This window comes from Delphinapterus leucas, chromosome 1 (genome assembly GCF_059928025.1).
Source record: "Delphinapterus leucas isolate spDelLeu-1000000601 "Yukka" chromosome 1, BTC_Dleu_Yukka2, whole genome shotgun sequence".
Lineage (NCBI taxonomy): Eukaryota > Metazoa > Chordata > Mammalia > Artiodactyla > Monodontidae > Delphinapterus > Delphinapterus leucas.
In genome coordinates this window covers 158,702,732-158,724,714 of record NC_143129.1, presented here as the reverse complement: position 1 = coordinate 158,724,714, position 21,983 = coordinate 158,702,732, and the positions used below count along the sequence as shown (strand labels likewise).

At 41.7% G+C, this 21,983-nt stretch overlaps 1 protein-coding gene across 18 annotated transcripts in view; it reads left to right on the top strand.

The window, feature by feature from the left end:
* The window catches only part of MACF1 (microtubule actin crosslinking factor 1), a 327,589-nt gene that overhangs the window by 280,283 nt on the left and 25,323 nt on the right, over nucleotides 1-21,983 (top strand). For all 18 annotated transcript variants that reach the window (XM_089895612.1, XM_089895677.1, XM_089895649.1 and 15 more), the window contains 24 exons: nucleotides 5-246; nucleotides 1,254-1,460; nucleotides 2,831-2,950; nucleotides 3,381-3,488; nucleotides 4,412-4,630; nucleotides 5,829-6,032; nucleotides 7,695-7,926; nucleotides 8,543-8,769; nucleotides 9,865-9,987; nucleotides 10,085-10,186; nucleotides 11,006-11,107; nucleotides 11,201-11,374; nucleotides 11,467-11,622; nucleotides 11,785-11,982; nucleotides 12,532-12,660; nucleotides 13,464-13,637; nucleotides 16,049-16,204; nucleotides 16,309-16,515; nucleotides 16,654-16,773; nucleotides 17,186-17,355; nucleotides 18,377-18,536; nucleotides 19,617-19,811; nucleotides 20,141-20,269; nucleotides 21,441-21,584. In XM_089895612.1, the coding sequence (XP_089751738.1) occupies nucleotides 5-246; nucleotides 1,254-1,460; nucleotides 2,831-2,950; nucleotides 3,381-3,488; nucleotides 4,412-4,630; nucleotides 5,829-6,032; nucleotides 7,695-7,926; nucleotides 8,543-8,769; nucleotides 9,865-9,987; nucleotides 10,085-10,186; nucleotides 11,006-11,107; nucleotides 11,201-11,374; nucleotides 11,467-11,622; nucleotides 11,785-11,982; nucleotides 12,532-12,660; nucleotides 13,464-13,637; nucleotides 16,049-16,204; nucleotides 16,309-16,515; nucleotides 16,654-16,773; nucleotides 17,186-17,355; nucleotides 18,377-18,536; nucleotides 19,617-19,811; nucleotides 20,141-20,269; nucleotides 21,441-21,584 (3,998 nt within the window). The remainder of the gene's footprint in view (nucleotides 1-4; nucleotides 247-1,253; nucleotides 1,461-2,830; nucleotides 2,951-3,380; nucleotides 3,489-4,411; nucleotides 4,631-5,828; nucleotides 6,033-7,694; nucleotides 7,927-8,542; nucleotides 8,770-9,864; nucleotides 9,988-10,084; nucleotides 10,187-11,005; nucleotides 11,108-11,200; nucleotides 11,375-11,466; nucleotides 11,623-11,784; nucleotides 11,983-12,531; nucleotides 12,661-13,463; nucleotides 13,638-16,048; nucleotides 16,205-16,308; nucleotides 16,516-16,653; nucleotides 16,774-17,185; nucleotides 17,356-18,376; nucleotides 18,537-19,616; nucleotides 19,812-20,140; nucleotides 20,270-21,440; nucleotides 21,585-21,983) is intronic.

Sequence of the window (21,983 nt, the reverse complement as noted above, 5' to 3'; positions counted from 1 at the left end):
ACAGGTGAAGAGGTATTGCTTATCCAAGAGAAACTGGATGGCATAAAGACTCGCTATGCAGACATAACACTCACTAGCTCCAAGGCCCTCAGAACCTTAGAGCAAGCTCGGCAGCTGGCCGCCAAGTTCCAGTCCACGCATGAGGAACTGACCTGGTGGCTGAGGGGAGTGGAGGAGGAGCTGGCAGCCAGTGGAGGACAGTCTCCCACAGGGGAGCAAATACCCCAGTTTCAGCAAAGGCAGAAGGTGAGCTGTCATTTCACACTGTAAAGGGAAAAAATTTTTCCTCTTAGAATACTTAAGTTCAAATTCTTGTGTTTAATACAAACTATCTATACCTTAAGTGTAAACCAAAAATTTCTGCCTGCCTCATTTTTTGTTTATTCTTGGAAAATAAAATTTGATATACAGACCTATATAAGAGCACTTGTTATGGTCTGAAGAAAAGATTGACTCTCAAAACCCTAGGAAGGGCTTCCCTGATGGCGCAGTGGTTAAGAATCCACCTGCCAATGCAGGAGACACGGGTTCGAGCCCCGGTCCAAGAAGATCCCACATGCCGTGGAGCAGCTAAGCCCACAACTACTGAGCCTGCAAGCCACAACTACTGAAGCTCGCGCACCTAGAGCCCGTGCTCTGCAACAAGAGAAGCCACCGCAGTGAGAAGCCCGCACACTACAACAAAGAGTAGCCCCCGCTCGCTGCAACTAGAGAAAGCCTGCGCACAGCAATGAAGACCCAACGCAGCCAAAAATAAATAAATAAAATTAATGTTTTAAAAAACTGTTAAAAAACCGTAAGAAGCTTGCTTTATATGCAACATTTTAGAATTTACTGTCATAGTTCATTCTCTAAAAGAGTACTTCATGGTTATGTTTGATTCTCCTGCAGGATCTAGTGCAGTTCTAGATGTGCAGAAATACTGTGTAGGTACTTGTTGAGGTAAATACCTATGATTAAAGCATTATTTATCATTTCTACTGAAATAAGGAGAAAAAAAGCAAAAAGCACCATCCATGTTACCCAGAGACAGTCTGGCTCGAGAAGTCTTGCAGACAGTTCTAAGCGGCTAAGCCTGAAGTCAGGCTGTGGAGTGATTGAAAAATCTGAGACAAGAAAAAAAATAAATAAGTGAAGGAAGGAGGTCAGAACCCTGCTGGGATGTGTGGTAGAGAGAGCACTTTCCACCCAGCACAGCTGCTAATGTGCTTAATTTAGCAAGGGATGGCCTGAAAACTTTTTTCCCTCTTTAGGAGCTAAAGAAGGAGGTCATGGAGCACAGGCTGGTGTTGGACACAGTGAATGAGGTGAGCCGTGCTCTCTTAGAGCTGGTGCCCTGGAGAGCCAGAGAAGGGCTGGATAAACTTGTGTCTGATGCCAATGAGCAGTACAAGCTGGTCAGTGACACTGTTGGACAAAGGGTGGATGAAATCGATGCTGCTATTCAGAGATCACAACAGGTAATCTTTATAAACACCTCTGCGTTAATATTTTAGGCAGTGTGAAGTACAAAACTATGACCCACATAAATACGGGCTCAGGAATAGGAATAAATGAGATCAAGCTAAATCTGATGCAACGAATCATTTCAGTGGTGGGAACTGATTAGGTAAAGGTAAGTGAGGATGGATCTAGGTTTGACCAAAAATACTTGACCGCTTTGAGCAGAAAAGAGCTTGGAGAAGAGAGTGTGTGAGCCCTTTCCTTGCTACTGCCCTGCTAAGAGGCAGGTGGTGATGGGGGTAGATAATATGTAGATCCGAAAGGTCCAAGTGCATCACAATCTTAGTTTGACATAATCAGCAGTTTTAGCATTAGATGGAAAAGGGGACAGAACCAAGAACTATAATTACTATCAAATATGCTAACCAAAATAGCAGAGCCATCCAAAATAGAACCCTCCCAAGTAAACACAGGTGTCATATTTCCCTCGATCCTTTTTCCTTCCTACTTTCTGGGAAAAGTTATTTGCTTTTCTTTGTAGCTGGATATGCACCTATTAATGTGCCATGGTGCGAAAAATAAATTAATATAACATGACTCCTTGAGTTCATAGTGATAAGCAAATGCTTTCTGAACCACAGAGAAGTTTGCTCTGATGCCAAGTGCATTCCTGTTATGTCTTAATTAATATCTCTCATCCTGGCCAGATATTTCAGTGTGAAATTTATCACGCTTGGGAACTCACTTTCCTTTAAGTATTAGTGTAATTTGGCAACGTTGACGAGGAAGAGGTAAAAGATTGAGGGACCTCATTAAACAATGGTCACATAGAACATGTTCCTAGGTTTTGTGTTTGTTGATGGCATTGCATACGTTATTGCATTCCATTTAAAGGTTTGGTGTTCTTCTGGGGCCTTAGGGTTCTTCAGCTGAGCAAGTACTTCAAGTTAACTTGACTCAGCCATCTGCCGCCATGTTAGTTTGTATTTAAACACATGACTGCTACTGTTTAGAGCATGGGTAGGAAAGAGGATTGGCAGAAAAAGAGCACAGCCTCAAAAAAGTACTCTCATTAGAAAGTGTATTTCTTTTGAAGAGTCTTGGTTTCCATGGTTGTTTCTAGCTGTAGAACCACTCACTGGGTTCTGTAACGTCTTTCTAAAGAAGTTGAAATAAGATCAACTCATATTTGTTGAAGTATAATCAACTCTAAATTGTCTGCATCTTGATTTGTGATTTTATGAAATTCTCACCAATTTTGGCTTTACTTTGTGAGATGTAAACTGTATTACTGAAAATCTAGGCCTTTCTATGTTGAATAAATTAGAATTCTCAGAAGGAGGACGTTGGCTGTAATAAGTCCATTTTTCTTCAATGTGTCTGCTAGTATGAGCAAGCTGCTGATGCAGAGCTAGCTTGGGTTGCTGAAACAAAACGGAAACTGATGGCGCTGGGTCCAATCCGCTTGGAACAGGACCAGACCACAGCTCAGCTGCAGGTACAGAAGGTAAGTGACGTATTCACTGTGTCCTGAGCTAGCAGAATCATCAGTCTCTTAAGAGTGACTAGCAGAGAGTTTCTGACTATCCCAGGTAAGGTAGAATGAGTCAGTGTCATGATGGTGGGTAGAGACTAATTATATAAATACTTGGTTAGGATGAGGAAGAGATTTTTTGCTTTGTGAAAAGGGTAGAAATAGGCCCATTAATCCAGGGAAGAGTAGTTAGCAATTTTCTTCCTGGTTTTCAGGAGGGAAGATATTCTTGTGAGCTACTAAAAGATAAGCATTGAAGTTGTGTGGATAGGCAAAGTGTCAAACTTTATAAGAACAGTTTTTGGTGTGGCTTTTTTAAAGCAAAGAATTTTTCATAGGGTATGTCTAACTTTTCACTAACACAGGCGCGGGCTTCTTATATTTCTTGACTTACTTTTCAAAGGCTTTCTCCATTGACATCATTCGACACAAAGATTCCATGGACGAACTATTCAGTCATCGTGGTGAAATCTTTGGCACATGTGGGGAGGAGCAAAAAGCTATATTACAGGTAAACTACATTTATTTATTCACCATATTGTTCTTATCTTGATCATGGTGAATTAGAAGTACAATTGTGAAATGACAGTTTAAGAAGTTTTCTTTTCCCTCTGTTACTGGTAGTGATAACTTAAGTCCAGCTTGATGTTCTGGGGCATTGAGGCTCCTAACCCTGTGTTCGCAGCTGTCTAAACAGCCGTACTGTATAATGTGAAATACACTGCAAATCCATCTTCTTTATAACAGAGGCATTGCTACTCACCCTCAGTCCCTAATGAGTTATCTTTGAGTTACCTTTCCAGGTAGATAACGTTTTTCAGAACCGTGTGCAGATATTAATTCCTGCTTCAGGTCCTTCTAAAAAATCATTACCCATTTCTAAAAGAATTGACCAACAGAGTCCATTTGTACACCAGTTTTGTTTTTTATAAAGGGTATGGGTAACCACTGTTTCCTCAGAAGTCTTCATAAATTGAGCTGCTCATCCTAAACATATAAAGCGTAAATGCCAGGTTTGTGGAGACTTTTATCAGAGGGAAAAAGACAAATGAAACTTGATGAGCAAATACCCATCTTAGCCCCTGAGAGATTCAGTCAAACTGGCCTATTACAGTAGTGCTGTATCTGAAGTTGTAAAAGGTATTCACTAAAAGGTTAATTTTGGTGTGTTGTGCTTGTGCCATTTTACTGTTTGTGAAACTACTTTCATAGTTTAAAAATTATAAAATTATGTATATGTATGATAGAAAAATTCAGTTGAGTATAAAGAAAATAAAAATCACTTGTAATCTTACTAGATTAATCCATATTTTTTAGCATTTTAGTGTGTATTCCTTTAAACTTTTTAGTGTATATATATACACACCTATATATATTTACTTTAAAGAAGGGTTCATCATGATAATAATGCTTACTTTTTTTTGTTGTTCACAGGAAAAGACAGAGTCTCTAATACAACAGTACGAAGCCATTAGTCTGCTCAATTCAGAGCGTTACGCCCGCCTAGAACGGGCACAGGTCTTGGTGAACCAGTTTTGGGAAACATATGAGGAGCTCAGCCCCTGGATTGAGGAAACTCGGACACTAATAGCACAGTTACCTCCTCCGGCTATTGATCATGAGCAGCTCAGGCAGCAACAAGAGGAAATGAGGGTAAGGAGCATGCCGAGTTTCATTTAATCACAGAACTGAAAATGGGCTCTACAATTTATTCAAAAACAGCCTGTTTATTAGTACCTACTGAGTATAAGTAAATGTTATGAAATTAATTCTTAACCAGTTAGAATTTTTTTTTGCACAGTAAAAATACATATCTGAATTATTTCCTTTGTCCTTTAATATGAATCAGTTAAAGAATAAGATTATGGGGCTTCCCTGGTGGCACAGTGGTTGAGAGCCTGCCTGCCAATGCAGGGGACACGGGTTCATGCCCTGGTCCGGGAAGATCCCACATGCCGCTGAGCGGCTGGGCCTGTGAGCCATGGCCACTGAGCCTGCGCATCCGGAGCCTGAGCTCCGCAACGGGAGAGGCCACAGCAGTGAGAGGCCCGCGTACCGCAAAAAAAAAAAAAAAAAGATTATGGAGATGTCAGGAACCTGGGTATTGCAGACGTAAACAAAGCACCACGTAAAAATCAAGGGAGTTTAAAATCTTCCCAGTGACAGTGGGGTGTTACTTGGTTGTGGTTGGGTGGCCCTTTCCTTGTGGTTAGGCCCTAGCTGGAGTGAGAGCCTTCACTCAGGAGTATCAGAAAGCATTTGCTGCCTAGAGTTGAGATGAAAGGGAAATTTGTAGACACTTCAACTGATGCTGTTACCATTAAAGATAGTTTTTTTAATGTTTATTTTATTTGTGGTATATGACTCATGTTTATTGCCATCTCTGTATTCCTGTAAGAGGAAGGATGTAAACTGGAAGTAGCCAGCAGTATAGTCAAGGAGCGGTTGGATTACCAGAAATGTTGCTGTTTGTAGCTGGTCCTGCTTAGTGTCTCCCAGTCTGGGCAGGGAGACAGACATTAAATCATGCAAACTACAGTGGAGTACAGAGAAGTATTTACAAGTACAGAAGACAGTGGAATACATTTGTATTGGAGGGTGAGAGTGAGAGTCGATTTCTGGGAAGTTTCCTGGGTGGCGGAACATGTGAACTGGCTTTTGAAACTGAAGAGATTTAGAGTCAGAGTCCAAGACTTAGATTTTATTCTCTCCATAAACGGTGAGATGTTGGGACTTGCTGGGTTTTACTAACTCAGTTTGTTCATTTGGTATGAGCTCTGATCAAAGTATTTAAACAAACAAACTGGTATAAGAAGGCTCATTTTATTTTAATCCATATTTCTTTGCATAGCAACTAAGGGAATCCATTGCTGAACACAAACCTCATATCGATAAGCTGCTAAAGATAGGCCCTCAACTAAAGGAGTTAAACCCTGAAGAGGGGGAAATGGTGCAAGAAAAATACCAGAAAGCAGAAAATACGTATGCCCAAATTAAAGAGGAGGTGCGCCAGCGGGCCCTGGCTCTGGACGAGGCTATTTCCCAGTCAGCTCAGGTATGTGTGTGCCTTAAACTCATATAACCTTCAACTGTCCTTTAGTCTAAGCAAGAGGCTCTGTATCAGTATGCCCCTGTGCTCAGGAATGTCCAGACTAGTATGCTGGTGATACATTATCAGGAGACTGGGAGCCTTTGCCTGTCTGCATTTTTATTCCAGGGAGCATTGGTTATACTGACAACTATAAGAAGGGTGAAATGCATCTTGGCTGGTATATATTGCCTGTTGATGGTTTCCTTGAAAATTTTGTATTGTGATAATCCTTTAGCAGGGATGATTTTGGGTAAATTCATCTTGAAGCAACAAATGCCTCAAGAAGTCAGATTCCTATTGGGCCTGTGGCTTTCGAGATTTAGACAGCACATTCGTTTTCCTATTCACGAGGCCACCAGCTAGCTCCTAGTTCAGAGAAAGACGCTTGACTAGGGAGAAGGTAGAGTCAAGGAGAAACAAACCACCAGCAGTGGAGTTTAAAGCATGTAACTACATACTTTCCAACTAATATATTACTGTTATGTCTGGGTAATTTATTCCTATGTTTGGTCAATATTCTTGGTTAATATTTGTACTTACTCAAGTTTTTCCCCCCCCACCTTCCGTCCCATCTCTCACTCACATTGTGGAATGTGTTACTTTGTGTTGTTGCTGCCTGCTCCTGTCTTCCCCACATCGTCACATTTCATTGTTGTGTTGACCGCGCCCACCATTACAGATTACAGAGGTAAGGTACCCACCCCCTTGGGATTAGGGTGTTCTTATGAAGCTGAGAATTGAGAGGATTATTTATAAGGAAACTTCCCTTAACTTTAGTGGAATGAATTTTATTAACGCAGTTTATTATGCCAGTTTCATTTGGGGCAGAACCTAGAAGTGAGGGAGTGATGGGAAGGGATTTTGTTTGTTTACCATGTTATTTCCTATAGGACATTTAACAGTTGGTAAGCGTTATTCTAATTAATGGATCCAGAGTTGGCTTTAGGGGGCAGACTTGTCTGTTTTGCTCCCTTTTGTCCCCTCTCTGCTTCATATTACAAATTAAAATTTTACAATTATAGATATGTTGTTCAAAGTACCAGAAAAGTGGAAAGGGCAGTAGTTCTCTCGGAATAAGGTTAGATTTGGCCTTCCCTAATTATCTTTCATCATGCCGACATTTTAGTTTCTTACTGTTACACTGGTGGGTTGTCAAACTGCATGCCATGATACTTTTAAACTCCAAGTCATGTAGCATATTGAGTTCCCCATCCATTTATACAGTTGGTGGAGGGCATCTAACTTCTTGGTCTACTCTGTTGCATGCAACTGTCATCTGAGATGTTGACACACTGACTCTCACTGGTTTCATAGTCTTGTCCCTTTCTCATCACGTTAGTTGGAATTGGGGAAGTATTGTGGCAGCATTAAGGATTTGAGTTGATTTTTCGTATAGTAAGTAATAGCTTTTTGATTCTTAAACATTTACTTTTTCTGATGGGCCAGCTCTGGGGTACTATGCCCAAAACAGTTTTTTAGACAAACCCAACACTTGACAGCCATGGGGCTAGGCTGAGCATAGGTTTTATCCTAAACAGATTTATACACTGGCCTTAATCCCTAACATTTACCCCAGAAGTGTGACGAAGTACTGCTGTGACGGCTAATGGTCCAATATTTGTTTAGTTCCATGATAAAATTGAGCCCATGTTGGAGACTCTGGAGAATCTTTCCTCTCGCCTGCGTATGCCACCACTGATCCCTGCTGAAGTAGACAAGATCAGAGAGTGCATCAGTGACAACAAGAGTGCCACTGTGGAGCTGGAAAAACTGCAGCCTTCCTTTGAGGCCCTGAAGCGCCGTGGAGAAGAGCTCATTGGGCGATCTCAGGGAGCTGACAAGGATCTGGCTGCAAAAGGTGCTTGATTAATCTAACCATTTTTAAAAAGTCGATAGAATAAATTCTAGGCTGTGGTTACCTCCAGCATCCCACCAGATGTATTTCATTGAATGCAAAGGCAGTTCCCAAGTAATGAGTATTCCACGAAGCCATTTAGAATTCAGAACACATCTCCCCATTGAAATAAGGTTACAATTGGTAGTTAGATTCCCAGACCAGGAAACAAATGCTCCTTTACCCCCTAATACGAGGAAACTGCAGTACCAGTAGTGGGTAGAACATAACTACCTTTTATAACACTTTCCATGGGAAACATAGCAGGTTCAACACAGAAGACTGGAAACAGAGTTCTCATTTCAGCCCCTTTATAAGTATCTTAGCAGTACTTTTATAGTAGATGATAACTCATTTCCAGATTACCTCTGTGATCTCTTTATGTGGGAGACCAACGTAAGTGATAAATGAGAATATAGAAATAATTAATAATAAAGCTAAGATAGAAAACTATCCTTCAGTTATACATTTTTAGAGCCTTTTAAGGATAATTTCAGTGAAAATAGGATTAGATCTAATACCTGATGAGGCTGATTTTAAGTCCTTAGAAAAGGCCTGTTCACTCTTCTGTACCCCTCAGAAATCCAGGACAAATTGGATCAAATGGTATTCTTCTGGGAGGACATCAAAGCTCGGGCTGAAGAGCGAGAAATTAAATTCCTTGATGTCCTTGAACTAGCAGAGAAGTTCTGGTATGACATGGCAGCTCTCCTCACCACCATCAAAGACACCCAGGACATCGTCCATGACTTGGAAAGCCCTGGCATTGACCCATCCATTATCAAACAACAGGTTGAAGCCGCCGAGGTAAGAAACAAAACCCCTTCTCTCATGTGTCTGTCCTATGGGGAAGCACTGTATCCAACTATGTTGTGTTAACTGCTTAGCCAGGCTGAGTGCCTTAAAAGTTTTTTTTGTTTTTAAGCTTAATAGTATGTCTTTACACTAGAAAAAAAATGCCTGCTCATTATAGCTTTTTCTTTTTTTAATGTACAAGTTTTACCACTTTGTATAGGTACATACAACCTCCACTGGTCATGATATAGAGCAGCTCCATCACACAAAAGTAATTCTGTCATCAGTTTTAAACTTAATTCATATTAGTAGCATGTGCTTTAAAAATCCAGTTTTGCTTTCATTTCTGAATTTAGTCTTCTCTTTGGTGTACTTATTTCTCGAGTAAATTTATTTACTGTAGAAAAATAGAAAGTAGAAAAAATAAATTCTGGACTCATCATCCAGAAATAACAATTGTTACCTCCACACGCCTTTTTCTAGCCTTTTTGGGGATCCTAGTTTTTACTAAATGCATTTCTCACCTCATTTTGTCCATTTAGCCCAAGGCAAGACTGTCTTGCTGTTCTATATTCTCTCTCTTATCACTCATATCTTTCTTTTACTTCAGCCATTTCCACCTCCCCACCCCTGTCATTGCCAGTCCATGAACCATGTTTTAGGATCTGGCACAGAACTGACTTTCTTTGAGATTATATAGCCTAGCATTCCTATTATGCTCCTCTCCCAGCTCTTAGATATGTGACTTTTGTACTCTATTATTTTATCCTAGTTAATTTTCTTCTCTGTAATAGACTTCTGGTTGTAGATTATAATCTCCTTGGACCTTTGGTAAATTATTGAAGCTCATTGCACCTTTCTCAGACTGTTTTATGTATTTATTGTTAATATATAAAAGTATATTTGATGTATATATAAGAAAAATAACCAGACTCTGACGCTTCACTATTTAGACGAGTGAAATATTAAGAACACTGGAAGACTTTAATGAAATTGACCGTTCTGTTCAACGTCTGCTGTCGATGGGGGTATAAATTACATTTGCAAAGTTTGGGAAGTTCTCTTCTGCTTTCTGTTTTGGCTTATGTTCTGTTCATTTACATGTAGACTATTAAGGAAGAGACAGATGGTCTGCATGAGGAATTGGAGTTTATTCGAATCCTTGGAGCAGATTTGATTTTTGCCTGTGGAGAAACTGAGAAGCCGGAAGTGAAGAAGAGCATTGATGAGGTGTGGAGAAGTGGACAAGGGGTTCAGACAAAACGTTACTGGACTCAAACTAAGAGTGGGATTAATTGGAGAGTCTGATCCCCTGTTTTTACCCTAGATGAATAATGCCTGGGAGAACTTAAACAAAACATGGAGAGAGAGACTGGAAAAGCTTGAGGATGCCATGCAAGCCGCTGTGCAGTATCAGGACACTCTTCAGGTGAGAGGCCACGAGGTGACCACCACGGAAACACAGGTTCCGTGGTCTTTTTTTTTTTTTTTTTTTTTCCTTTTTGCGGTACGCGGGCCTCTCACTGCCACGGCCTCTCCCGTCGCGGACTACAGGCTCCGTACACGCAGGCCCAGGGGCCATGGCTCACGGGCCCAGCCGCTCCGCGGCACGCGGGATCTTCCCGAACTGGGGCATGAACCCGCACCCCCTGCATCAGCAGGCGGACTCCCAACCACTGCGCCACCAGGGAAGCCCCCCGTGGTTTCTGTCATATTCTGAGTCCAGCGTGAGTCGGTCATCTTCACAGGACTGCAACATTCTCGAACCAAAGACAGGCTATTTCTTTATTTCTAGCCAAAGTTTCCCACTTGTAGCAAGAAAAGCTCTGACATCCAAATTTCTGGTCTTCTTGCCGTGTTTTTCATCATATTATCTATCCTCACAGTGGCTGTAGAGTAAAGCTGGCCTTGCTGTCAAAGGCATTGCTTGCTAGAGGTCCCAACCCAGGTTATCTCAAAGCACAGCACAGCACGGTAGCTTCAGCACATTGTGGGCTTGCTAGCTGGCCATAAGAAATAGTAGTTTATTTTGGACATTATTCCAGTCATGTTGGCTTCATCCTTAAGTCCCCATATTACTGAAATAAAGATCATTATCCCTTGTTTCTGCCCCCAACCTCAGAGCACAAACAGCACAAAGTATTGATACTTTGATTTATCTCTGCTTGTATTAGCAGAGATCATGCTAATTGTCTCCCAAGTCCTCATGGTTTTGTTTTTTGACTGTTTATTTGTATGTTTATTTTAGGCTATGTTTGACTGGCTAGATAACACTGTGATTAAACTCTGCACAATGCCCCCTGTCGGCACTGACCTCAACACTGTTAAAGATCAGTTAAATGAAATGAAGGTTTGTACCTGGGAAGGGTTTTTGAAGAAGGGTTGCTTCTTTTTCATTTTTAAAGACTTGGTTTGATGTTAACATTCACTATGTCTTTGACAGGAGTTCAAAGTGGAAGTTTACCAACAGCAAATTGAGATGGAGAAGCTCAATCACCAGGGTGAACTGATGTTAAAGAAAGCTACTGATGAAACAGACAGAGACATTATACGAGAACCAATGACGGAACTTAAACACCTCTGGGAGAACCTGGGTGAGAAAATTGCTCACAGACAGGTAAGGCAAATGGTAGAGTACATAAAGTGGACTACTATCTACTGTTTTCTAATTTCCTAACAAACGTTCCCTTTAAATCATTTTCTGAGTAGCATAAGCTAGAAGGTGCTCTCTTGGCCCTTGGCCAGTTCCAGCACGCCTTAGAGGAGCTAATGAGTTGGTTGACTCACACTGAAGAGTTGCTAGATGCTCAGAGACCAATAAGTGGAGACCCAAAAGTCATTGAAGTTGAGCTCGCAAAGCACCACGTAAGTATTTTCATTTTTCATCTCTAAGCCTATTGGTTTGAGACCAGATATTGCCATCAGAAGCTTTTTGATGTTTCTGTACCTTTTGATGTTGTGTGTACCTTAGAGAGCCAGGCTTAATGATACCTAGAGAGGTAAATTATGTTGTTCAACATTTTTTAGGTTCTAAAAAATGATGTCCTGGCCCATCAAGCCACAGTGGAAACAGTCAACAAAGCTGGCAATGAGCTTCTTGAATCTAGCGCTGGAGATGATGCCAGCAGCTTAAGGAGCCGTTTAGAAACCATGAACCAGTGCTGGGAGTCAGTGTTACAAAAAACAGAGGAGAGGGAGCAGCAGCTTCAGTCGACGCTGCAGCAGGTACATGCACTGTCCAGGTTAGGTGGGTGGGGCTGTGCACATGACAGCGTTCAGAAGGAAGTCCATCTAAGTCGACAAAAGAAAAGCAGTTTGGGGTAGAACCCCCTCTGCCTTGAGGGTCAGTTCTGTGCTGGACTTGTCTGGAAAGAACAACCTTTAATTGGGTCATTCTTTTTGGATTAGTTTGTGGTCCAGTCCCTCTATCTACTATTCAAAGTTAGTAGATCTTTGCTGTAACGAACCTTGTTCACAGATTTAGTTATTTTTTGGATCAAGTCAGGTCCCTCCGTATCCCTATTCAACAGTACCTTAGTCAGTCAGTTCATCAGGTTATATCAGGCATCTCTGTTACAGTGAGGTCTGAAGGATTCTGCTCAATTCTGAAAATAGGTAAATACATTGGCCCCATAATCATCCAGCAACAGAACAACCCTGCATGAAAGCAGCCTAAAATTCCTCCCTCAAAGAGATTCCTCATGTGGTCATTTAGAAAGTTTACTTTTGAAACTAGAATTGACTACTGACCTTGCTAATGTCTTTTCTCAAAAGGCGCAGGGTTTCCATAGTGAAATTGAAGATTTCCTCTTGGAACTGACTAGAATGGAGACCCAACTTTCTGCATCGAAGCCCACAGGAGGACTTCCTGAAACGGCTAGGGAGCAGCTTGATACACATATGGTAACAGATTTCTTGAAACTGAGCATAAGCATCCCATTTTCAGTATCTCCTTTCCGAATTCACAGAGATATATGTAGTTGGGAGTCTACAAAGTAGTGCATTTTTACTGACAATATAGTACTTGGGGATTGCTGCTTAGGTACAGGCTTTTAACACCCTGCGATAGGCAGCAACAGGAAAGAGTGAACCAGAAATGCCCTGGGGAGCTGGCAGATTTTGAGTTAATCAGATTGACTGGCACAAGAATATTGATGTGAAGGTGAGAGCATCAAGACAAATAGTGACACAGATAAGGTTGTATTTAAGAAAAAGACTGCTGGGACTTCCCTGGCGGTCCAGTGGTGAAGACTTTGTGCTTCCACTACAGAGTCCGAGTGTTCGATCCCTGGTTGGGAAACTAAGATCCCGCATGCCGCATGGAGCAGCCAAAAAATTAAAGGAAAAACCTACTTGAGGGGGGATTTAGGGAAATCCAATAGAAGCTGACAGTATTTGCAGAAAGTGTCTGAGAACAAGGGGCAACATAATTTCTAGGCATATCCCTCAGGAAAAGGAGAAATAAATTATTGGGGGCTATTTTTGTGATCTCTGATCCTTAAAAATTCTGTTGGTGACAAAATTATTTTTATATTAAGGAAGAATGGTGGGTTTCATTTCCTTATTGTTCAGCAGTTGAATTGAATCCAAAAGAAAGGATTTTAATCAAAATGAGACCTTCCTTGGCTTTTCCAAACTGTGCTTGTAAATCTGTGTGGGTGTCTTTCAGGGAATTGGCATTACTGATATCTTTCTTGCCCTTATAGGAACTCTATTCCCAGCTCAAAGCCAAGGAAGAGACTTACAATCAACTGCTTGACAAGGGCAGGCTCATGCTTCTCAGCCGTGATGATTCTGGATCTGGCTCAAAGACAGAACAGAGCGTAGCACTCTTGGAACAGAAGTGGCATGTGGTCAGCAGTAAGATGGAAGAAAGAAAGGTATCACCACAAAATTCAGTTTGATTACTGTTTGAGTAGTTTGCTTAATGATTACATGCAATTATCATCTAGTTTCCATGGAAGATTTTTCATTATATTGTAGCAAGCTAGCAGAACTGATATCCTCAGAACTGGCTTTGTGCTAAATCAAGCCATCTTTTCTGCCATTACATTTCTATTTTCCATCCATGTCAAATTGCATTGATGCTGACAGTTTCTGCCGATACTTGCTCTTATAATACTGCATTCCTTTTCTGCATCTACCAGTTAAGGCATCACTGCCTGTTACTGCTCAGTGATGGACTTAAAAATAGGTTTTGTTGGAGTTGGGAGGTTGGGAACAGCATGCAGGGAGTATCACTAATTATTCCTCACACGGAATTTGATGTCTAGTTACTAAAACTCAAGAGCAGTAAATTGTATGTCCTCTTCTTACTCTTCCTCAAAAAATCAAATTCTCCTCAAACGAAAAGTGATCAGAGATCAAGGCATTTGCCCCCAAACATTGTTTTTTATGAGTACAGAGTTCTAGAATATCACTCTGCATAGAGTTTCTGTGCTGGGCAGCTGAAACGGTAAACTATGTGTCCAAATCCATTGGCCACATCCATTGAACAAGTAGTCGTTAAGCATGTATGTACCGGGCACTGTGCTAGGTGTACAGTGGAAAACAATAAAGGCATGAACTCTGTCATCATGAACTTTAATGTGCAGAAGGAAGTAAACCACATCTTCACACATATAAATGAACATTTTGAGAGAAGCATTAATTTCCTAGGGTCCCTCTAGTGTGGGGTCTGGTAACTTCGTTACATGAAGAGTGGGCAGAGGACCTGAGTGTATGGCTGTGTTCTAATTCTTGGACAGGGTCTTGTCTATAATTCCTGCTGAATGTAGAGCTAAGACTAATTAAAGAAACCAAGGTAGATTCTGGCTCAAAATCAAGTAGTTTCTAGAGGGTTTTGCCACAGTGGAACAAGTTGCCTCAAGGAATATAGTTTTGACCCTTGAACAACATGGGTTTGAACTGCGCAAGTCTGCTTGTATGCAGGATTTTTTTCTTCACTAAGTATATCTACAGTACTACATGATCCCTAGTTGGATGCATCTTTGGATTCAGAACCGTGGATGTGGAGGGCAGACTTTAAAGTTACACACGGATTTCCAGCTTCTCGGAGGATCGACACCCCTAAACCCATGTTGTTAAGGGGTCAACTTTAGTTGGTGAATTGATCGAGCAAAGGCTAGCTGTCAATGATAGTTATTTCTGATTTTGTAAGAACATTACATTCCAGGATCGCTAAAATTATTTAAGCCCTGTTGAAGACTATATAGATAAAATGATGTGGAAAGATTTCCTGCCATGTAGGAACTTGCAATATATTTATTGCTAAGCATTTCTATGATAGATTTGAGGTAGATTTCCTTTGTCCACTGAACTTGTTTAGACTGGGTCTATGCATTTTTATAACATTCATCACAGTGTTTTTTAGGTTACAGAAGTAACCTGAATATACCAAGAGGAAAGTAGAAAGAATACACAGCCCATTTAACGGCAATGAACATTTTTAGTGTACTTCTGGAGTTTCTTTCAGTGAATATTTTGCATATATTCATTTTTAACAACCTGTCATTATTCCACTTTGCCTGCCTAGTAGACGGGCCAGGGTCAGAGGCTATCACCCAGATGTTCGGGGTAGAGGTCTCTGAGGATGGAGCTTGTAGACTGTGGAACTGGGATGTACTCGTGGAGAGTAGCACACACCCTGAATGAGCCACTCTTTTTTGTCATTCTGATTTAGATCATAATGACTAAAAATTTACATCTATGTAAATTGTCACATTTTTGTTTGAAATGTTCTGGCTTTTATTACCTTTGTTGCTGTAGCATAAGCATAAGTTTCAGACTCAGACATTTTCAAGTGCCATATTTTCTGAAAACATATTCAAATAGAGAGCACTGCAGTGACCGTCATCTTCACAGTCAAGTGCTTTTCATTTAGTTGTTTTATGCCACAAAAAGGACATTAAAGGAAACTGAGACTTTGCCCAAAGTAGGTTGCAGATCCTGCAGCTGTCACCACTAAAGGGTCTGTTCACTTACATTTGCTGAATGGCTTGAATGCCTTTATTCCTGTTCTTTAATGTCTCAGGAAGTGGGGAATGGCAGAGAAAGCAACTTAGCTGCAAACTGTGCTCTTTCCTTTTCCAAGCACAGTTGTTTCAGTTTCAAACACTAGCACTAAAATGTCCCCTTCTTTGCAAACAGGGCATGTTTGGAGGTTGATTAAATGAGGCTTCCTTCTTAGAAGTCATTTCATTTGGTGTACAATTCACGCCTTTGTCCTTAAAACTATAATTCTTGAATTTGGCACTTTTCTCTGTGTGTGTGTGTGTTACTTAAAATTTAGTCAAAGCTGGAAGAGGCCCTCAACCTGGCAACAGAATTCCAGAATTCCCTGCAAGAATTTATCAACTGGCTCACTCTAGCAGAGCAGAGTTTAAACATCGCTTCTCCTCCCAGCCTGATTCTAAACACCGTCCTTTCCCAGATAGAGGAGCACAAGGTAACAATGGCATTACGATGCTGCCTTCCCTTTGAAAGCGCCAATTGAAAGTGATGCTCCTTGATCTTATCTCCAGTTTAAAAAGAGCAATATTTTCCCCTCAGGTGTTTGCTAATGAAGTAAATGCTCATCGAGACCAGATCATTGAGCTGGATCAAACCGGGAATCAGTTAAAGTTCCTTAGCCAGAAACAGGACGTTGTTCTGATCAAAAATTTGCTGGTTAGCGTCCAGTCTCGATGGGAGAAGGTTGTCCAGCGATCTATTGAAAGAGGACGATTGCTGGATGATGCCAGAAAGCGGGCAAAACAAGTAAGTTATAAAAGAAAGATACTAATTTACTGGACAACCTTGGGCTGCATGTTTTGAGTCTCCGCATTGGTTCACATAAAAGTGCTGTGTAGTGTGCATATTCATTCCTGTTATAACGTATTTCTTACATAATTTTAGTTCCATGAAGCTTGGAAAAAACTGATTGACTGGCTAGAAGATGCAGAGAGTCACCTGGACTCAGAACTGGAGATATCCAACGACCCAGACAAAATTAAACTTCAGCTCTCAAAGCATAAGGTACAGCAGTTCATTGCTCTTAGGTCCTAAGCTTGGTGTTCACTGATGATTGTAGCTTGATAAAAACACAGAACTAGTCAAAAGAAAACTAATCGGTTAATGTTAAACGGCCAAGATCATAGAGCCATTTTGTATCTGGACAGTGTCGAACTATGACAATTGCTCATTTAATAAGAGTTCAAACAAAGTGACTGTGGGAGTAACCAGCTAAAACTGTGGGCTTTTAGAAATAGTCATGCACTGCTGTATGTGGCACAGACAAAACCTTATAAATTTCTTCAGGGTAAGCTGTTGTTAATTTTAGTTCAAGAAGTAGTGACATTCATACTATTTCTGGTTACCCACCTGAAAACTCGATGTCATCTGACTTTTAGCGTGGTTTTTTTTTTTTTTTTAATCTTTTTGAGAACAGGAGTTCCAGAAAACTCTTGGTGGCAAACAGCCTGTGTATGATACCACAATTAGAACAGGCAGGGCACTGAAAGAAAAGACTTTGCTTCCTGATGACACTCAGAAACTTGACAACTTACTGGGAGAAGTCAGAGACAAATGGGATACTGTTTGTGGCAAGTCTGTGGAGAGGTGAGTGTGAAATGTCCCTTTCGTGGATCTGTGTGTTATCCCCAAAGTAACCAGGAGACAGTGACAGGATTCTAGAAAGTGGTAATAAAGCTAATGTATCAGTAACAGTAGCATCTTGCTATCTCCAGTTAATTCAGTGAGAGTTATGAAATAATTTGAATCAAATATATTAAAATTATCATATTTTAAACTTGAACCTTACTGTATTACAAAGAGAGAAGCCTATAAAATCAGGCCAACAGTAAAAGAAGATCTGTAACTCTAAATACATGTAAATCACAAATTTGTAATGCCAGTAGCTGTCTCACTGAGTGTCTCTTGTGTCAGACACTGTACAAAGCCTCCAATGTAGTATCTCATTTAACCGTCTTGAGGCTCATTAACCCTCACAACAACCGCTGAGGTGTGGGTACTGTTCTTCCCATTTTACAGATGAGGAAATGGTCACAAAGAGGTTTCTTAACTCCCCCATGCTCACTCAGCTACTAAGCAGCAGAGCTGAGATTTGGTTCTAAAAGTTGTACTTTTATCCACTTGTACCAGCTATGCTATGTAAGCATTATGATACCTCTGTGTTATTTGTACTCCCCGTTTTTCAGATGAAGTGACTGAGGTTCAAAGAGACAGCCAGAGTCTCACAACTGGTGGAGAGTTAGGAGTTGAACTCCTGGCTCCAAATCATTAATAGAACCACCACCCTCTACTGGGGTGGTGTAATGTAAATAAAAAGACCTTGGGTTGTAGGGTGTGCATAGCATACTGTGTGCATAGCAGTTGGACTCTAAAATGCCAGAAGGGCATCTACACCGGTCTCCTGCACTATGCTTAATCCATTTTAGAGAGTGGTTTAATTTAAAATGTCTAAACATCTCTTAGTCACTTTTTACAGTATTTCTAACTGTTCTAACACAGCAGTCCCTCTCTAGATAAAGTTCAAGCAGTATTCCTGTTCAGTGGTCAGAATTGTGAGCCATTCATAAAAGAACCTCTAAAACCAGTGAAGTTTGTGTGCTTTTCTCAGGCAGCACAAGTTGGAGGAGGCCCTGCTGTTTTCGGGCCAGTTCATGGACGCTCTGCAGGCCTTGGTGGACTGGTTGTACAAGGTAGAGCCGCAGCTGGCTGAGGACCAGCCTGTGCACGGGGACCTGGACCTCGTCATGAACCTCATGGATGCCCACAAGGTGAGGGGCGAGATCTGGGCTGCGTGGAGGGCAAAGCCGTTGGGTCCTGCACCTGTGTGTGCCTTCAGCTCATGGTACCCTTCTACGGCTCCCCTAGAAAGAAAGTCTGAAAGAGCCTGTGTCTCTGCTTGTCAGAGAGGCAGCTCCCTGCTCTGTGTGTTTAAACAAACTGTTACAGGGATTCTGCATCAGCCACAAGGAATTTACCAAAGTTGGTTTGATTCAGATTTGCCAGTGTGTAAACTTCACATTGAGGGCCCCCGCCCCCCAGTTTCCTGTTTATATCTCTCAGTTGAGTCAAAATGGATTTAAATTCAGGAGACCCTCAAGATATCCATTTCCACTGATTCTTAAAATGAAAATGAGTGTTTTTTAAACTACTTCTGAACCTGACAGGCCAGCTCCGTGCACACCAGCATTTAGTGTAACCTACACCTGTACGTTGAACTACATACTTTCCTCCTGCTTCAGCACAAAGCGTTGAGCTTTACCTTGAAGTTACACCAGATTCTTATGTGCGTAGCAGGTGGGCTCTTACCAAGAGGGAAGGGGGGAGGGAGAGATAAATTGGGAGATTGGAATTGACATGTACACACCACTATATATAAAATAGATATCTAATAAGAACCTACAGTATAGCACAGGGAACTCTACTCAATACCCTGTAGTGACCTATATGGGAAAAAAAAATCTGAAAAAGAGTGGATATATGTATATGTATAACTGATTCACTTTGCTGTACAGCAGAAAGTAACACAACATTGTAAATCAGCTATAAAAATTAATTAAAAAAAAAAAACTCCCCCAATTCTGGAGATGCTAGTACAGCATAATTCCTGTTTCACAGATGAGACTGGGACTCAAGTTAAGCAGCTTACGCTAAGCCGCGCCTCTCACATTCAGAGCCACATCCTGTGGTGGTTCTTTCTTACTTGTGGTCCCACCTCCGTCTGTGCATAAAAGACACACAATTGGAACCTACCAAGGAGAATTGAAGGAAATGACTACTTTCCCTGTGGTTTTACTTCTTGAATTCAAAACATTTGTAAGACAAACTAATTCTCCTGTTTTCTTTTCCAGGTTTTCCAGAAGGAACTGGGAAAGCGAACGGGAACCGTTCAGGTCCTAAAGCGATCAGGCCGGGAGCTGATTGAGAACAGTCGAGATGACACCACTTGGGTGAAAGGGCAGCTCCAGGAACTGAGCACTCGCTGGGACACCGTGTGTAAACTCTCTGTCTGCAAACAGAGCCGGCTTGAGCAGGCCTTGAAGCAGGTCAGACAGCGCCTGGGGGTGGGCCTGAGCAGAGTCAGTCTAGCCTCTTTATCAGGATTGGTTTCAGCCAGTCTTGTAAGGAACACAAAGTCAAAAATTGATATTCTAAATGTTCAACAAGATTTTAACCCACATCCATATAAGAGAAATAATGAATTTAGTTGGTTTTTCAAGTTGCACAGATGAAAGATGACCTTTGTGGGGCTTTGATAGCGCCTTCAAGTGCCTGTGGTACTCCATTGAGTTCAGGCCAGACCGTTCCCTGGCATACCATGTCCAGGACCTTGGCTGCAGAGAGAGGTTCAGTCTCTTGTGCTTGGTTATTTCAGGCAGAAGAGTTTCGGGACACAATTCACATGCTGTTGGAGTGGCTTTCTGAAGCAGAGCAGACACTGCGTTTTCGGGGGGCACTTCCTGATGACACAGAGGCCCTGCGGTCTCTCATCGACACTCATAAGGTAATCCATCCCCCGGGTGCAGGGACCCATGCCACCCACATGGGGAGGGTGGCCACGCCAGCAACGGAAAGCAGCTTTTGTTTAGAAACGTTAGACCTCATGTGAAAAGGAGCAAAGCCAGAATGGGCCCAGCTTACTCACTATCAGGAATGAGAGGGAAACGATTGGTGGGTTTTGTGACCCCTTAAAGACCACTCATCCACTCATTCTTACAAAAGTAGCACATGCTGGTTGTAAACAAGTCAGACAGCTGGTGTTAATATAGAGGAGAACACGGGCTGCTCTACCTTTACGCCCCACCTGCACATGCCTTGTGTGACTTGCCTTACGTTACCAGCTCCAGGCCCTGATCTGTGCCCCTAGAACTGCTCACCAGGCTGCAGAATATAATACAGTGTCTGTGGCTTCAGTGTGACTGTGCTAACAAGGTGGGAAATGTTTCCTTTTTTAATTTTGGTGTTTCCCACCGAGAGATTTTAATCATGGTTTTGTCATTGCATTGTGTTGTAGGTATTTTTAAAATGTTGTAGTGTTGGCAACAAAGCAGATTATTTGCCTTTGAAATTTGTAATGTAATGTGCATATATGAAGTTTGGGAAGAGGGGGTTGAGGCACTGGGGTGATTCTGATGGGAAGACAGGGCTGGGAGCTGGTGGAACTCCCAGACGTGTGTCTTCAGGAGCTTCCTCTCTGGTTGTTAGGAAGGACACTTGGTCTCTGAGTCCAGGAGAAAAGCTATGGTCATTCGATTGCCTTCTGTTCTAGTAGTATTCATAATCTTTTTCCTATCTCATCTTCAACAACAACGACAAAAATGTCGTATTGTTTTGTAGCTGTCACTATATGTGTCCAAGACAACACCATTTACACATATGGAAATGAATCCAAGCAGGAATTTATAAAAAGAGAGAGAGATCAGGAAAAGGGTCATGCCTGTGTCTCTCTAGTCCTTATCATCTGTGCAGAGAAAGTCATCTTTGTGAAATCCCTTGCTTCCCCCCACCTCTGAGAACTGGAAAGAAAATGACAGAGATGCCTAAATGCAGGCTTTTAGAGTTCTGTGTCAGCATAGAGTCGAAAAACACACTAAAGTTGTTTACCTCTCTCAGTGTAAACTAACAGCGCTGCTAGACTAGGTTTAAGGTTTTGATTTCAAATCTTGTTTGTTTAGGAATTCATGAAGAAAGTGGAAGAAAAGCGCGTGGATGTTAACACAGCAGTGGCCATGGGAGAAGTCATCCTGGTGGTCTGCCATCCTGATTGCATCACCACCATCAAACACTGGATCACCATCATCCGGGCTCGCTTTGAGGAGGTGAGTTACTAGTTTTAGAGGAAGACCGCACATGCCCCGTAAAATGGGTGAACAGCAGTAAAATACTCCAGAGCTTCCCCACTCCCACGTAAGGAATCTTTCACTCACTGTGAATATCTCAACAAGAATCAAGTTGTTCGCATTTTAGTAGTGACTGTTTTCTTGATAATGTGCAGAAACCTGGAAGGATGGTGCTGGTGTTGTGATGTGTTCCTTGATGACGCCCGGTGGACACGTGGTGTGTTCTTCCCTCCTTCCTGAGAATTCTGTGTCTAATACCACGTGCCACATTTGGTTTCAGGAGAGCTGATTTCTTATTCCAGCTCTGTCTCCAGAATAAGAGTGAAGCCTCTTGACTGCTTGGGTGGTCTTTCCCCTAAAAGTCATTGTTAGGCTCAC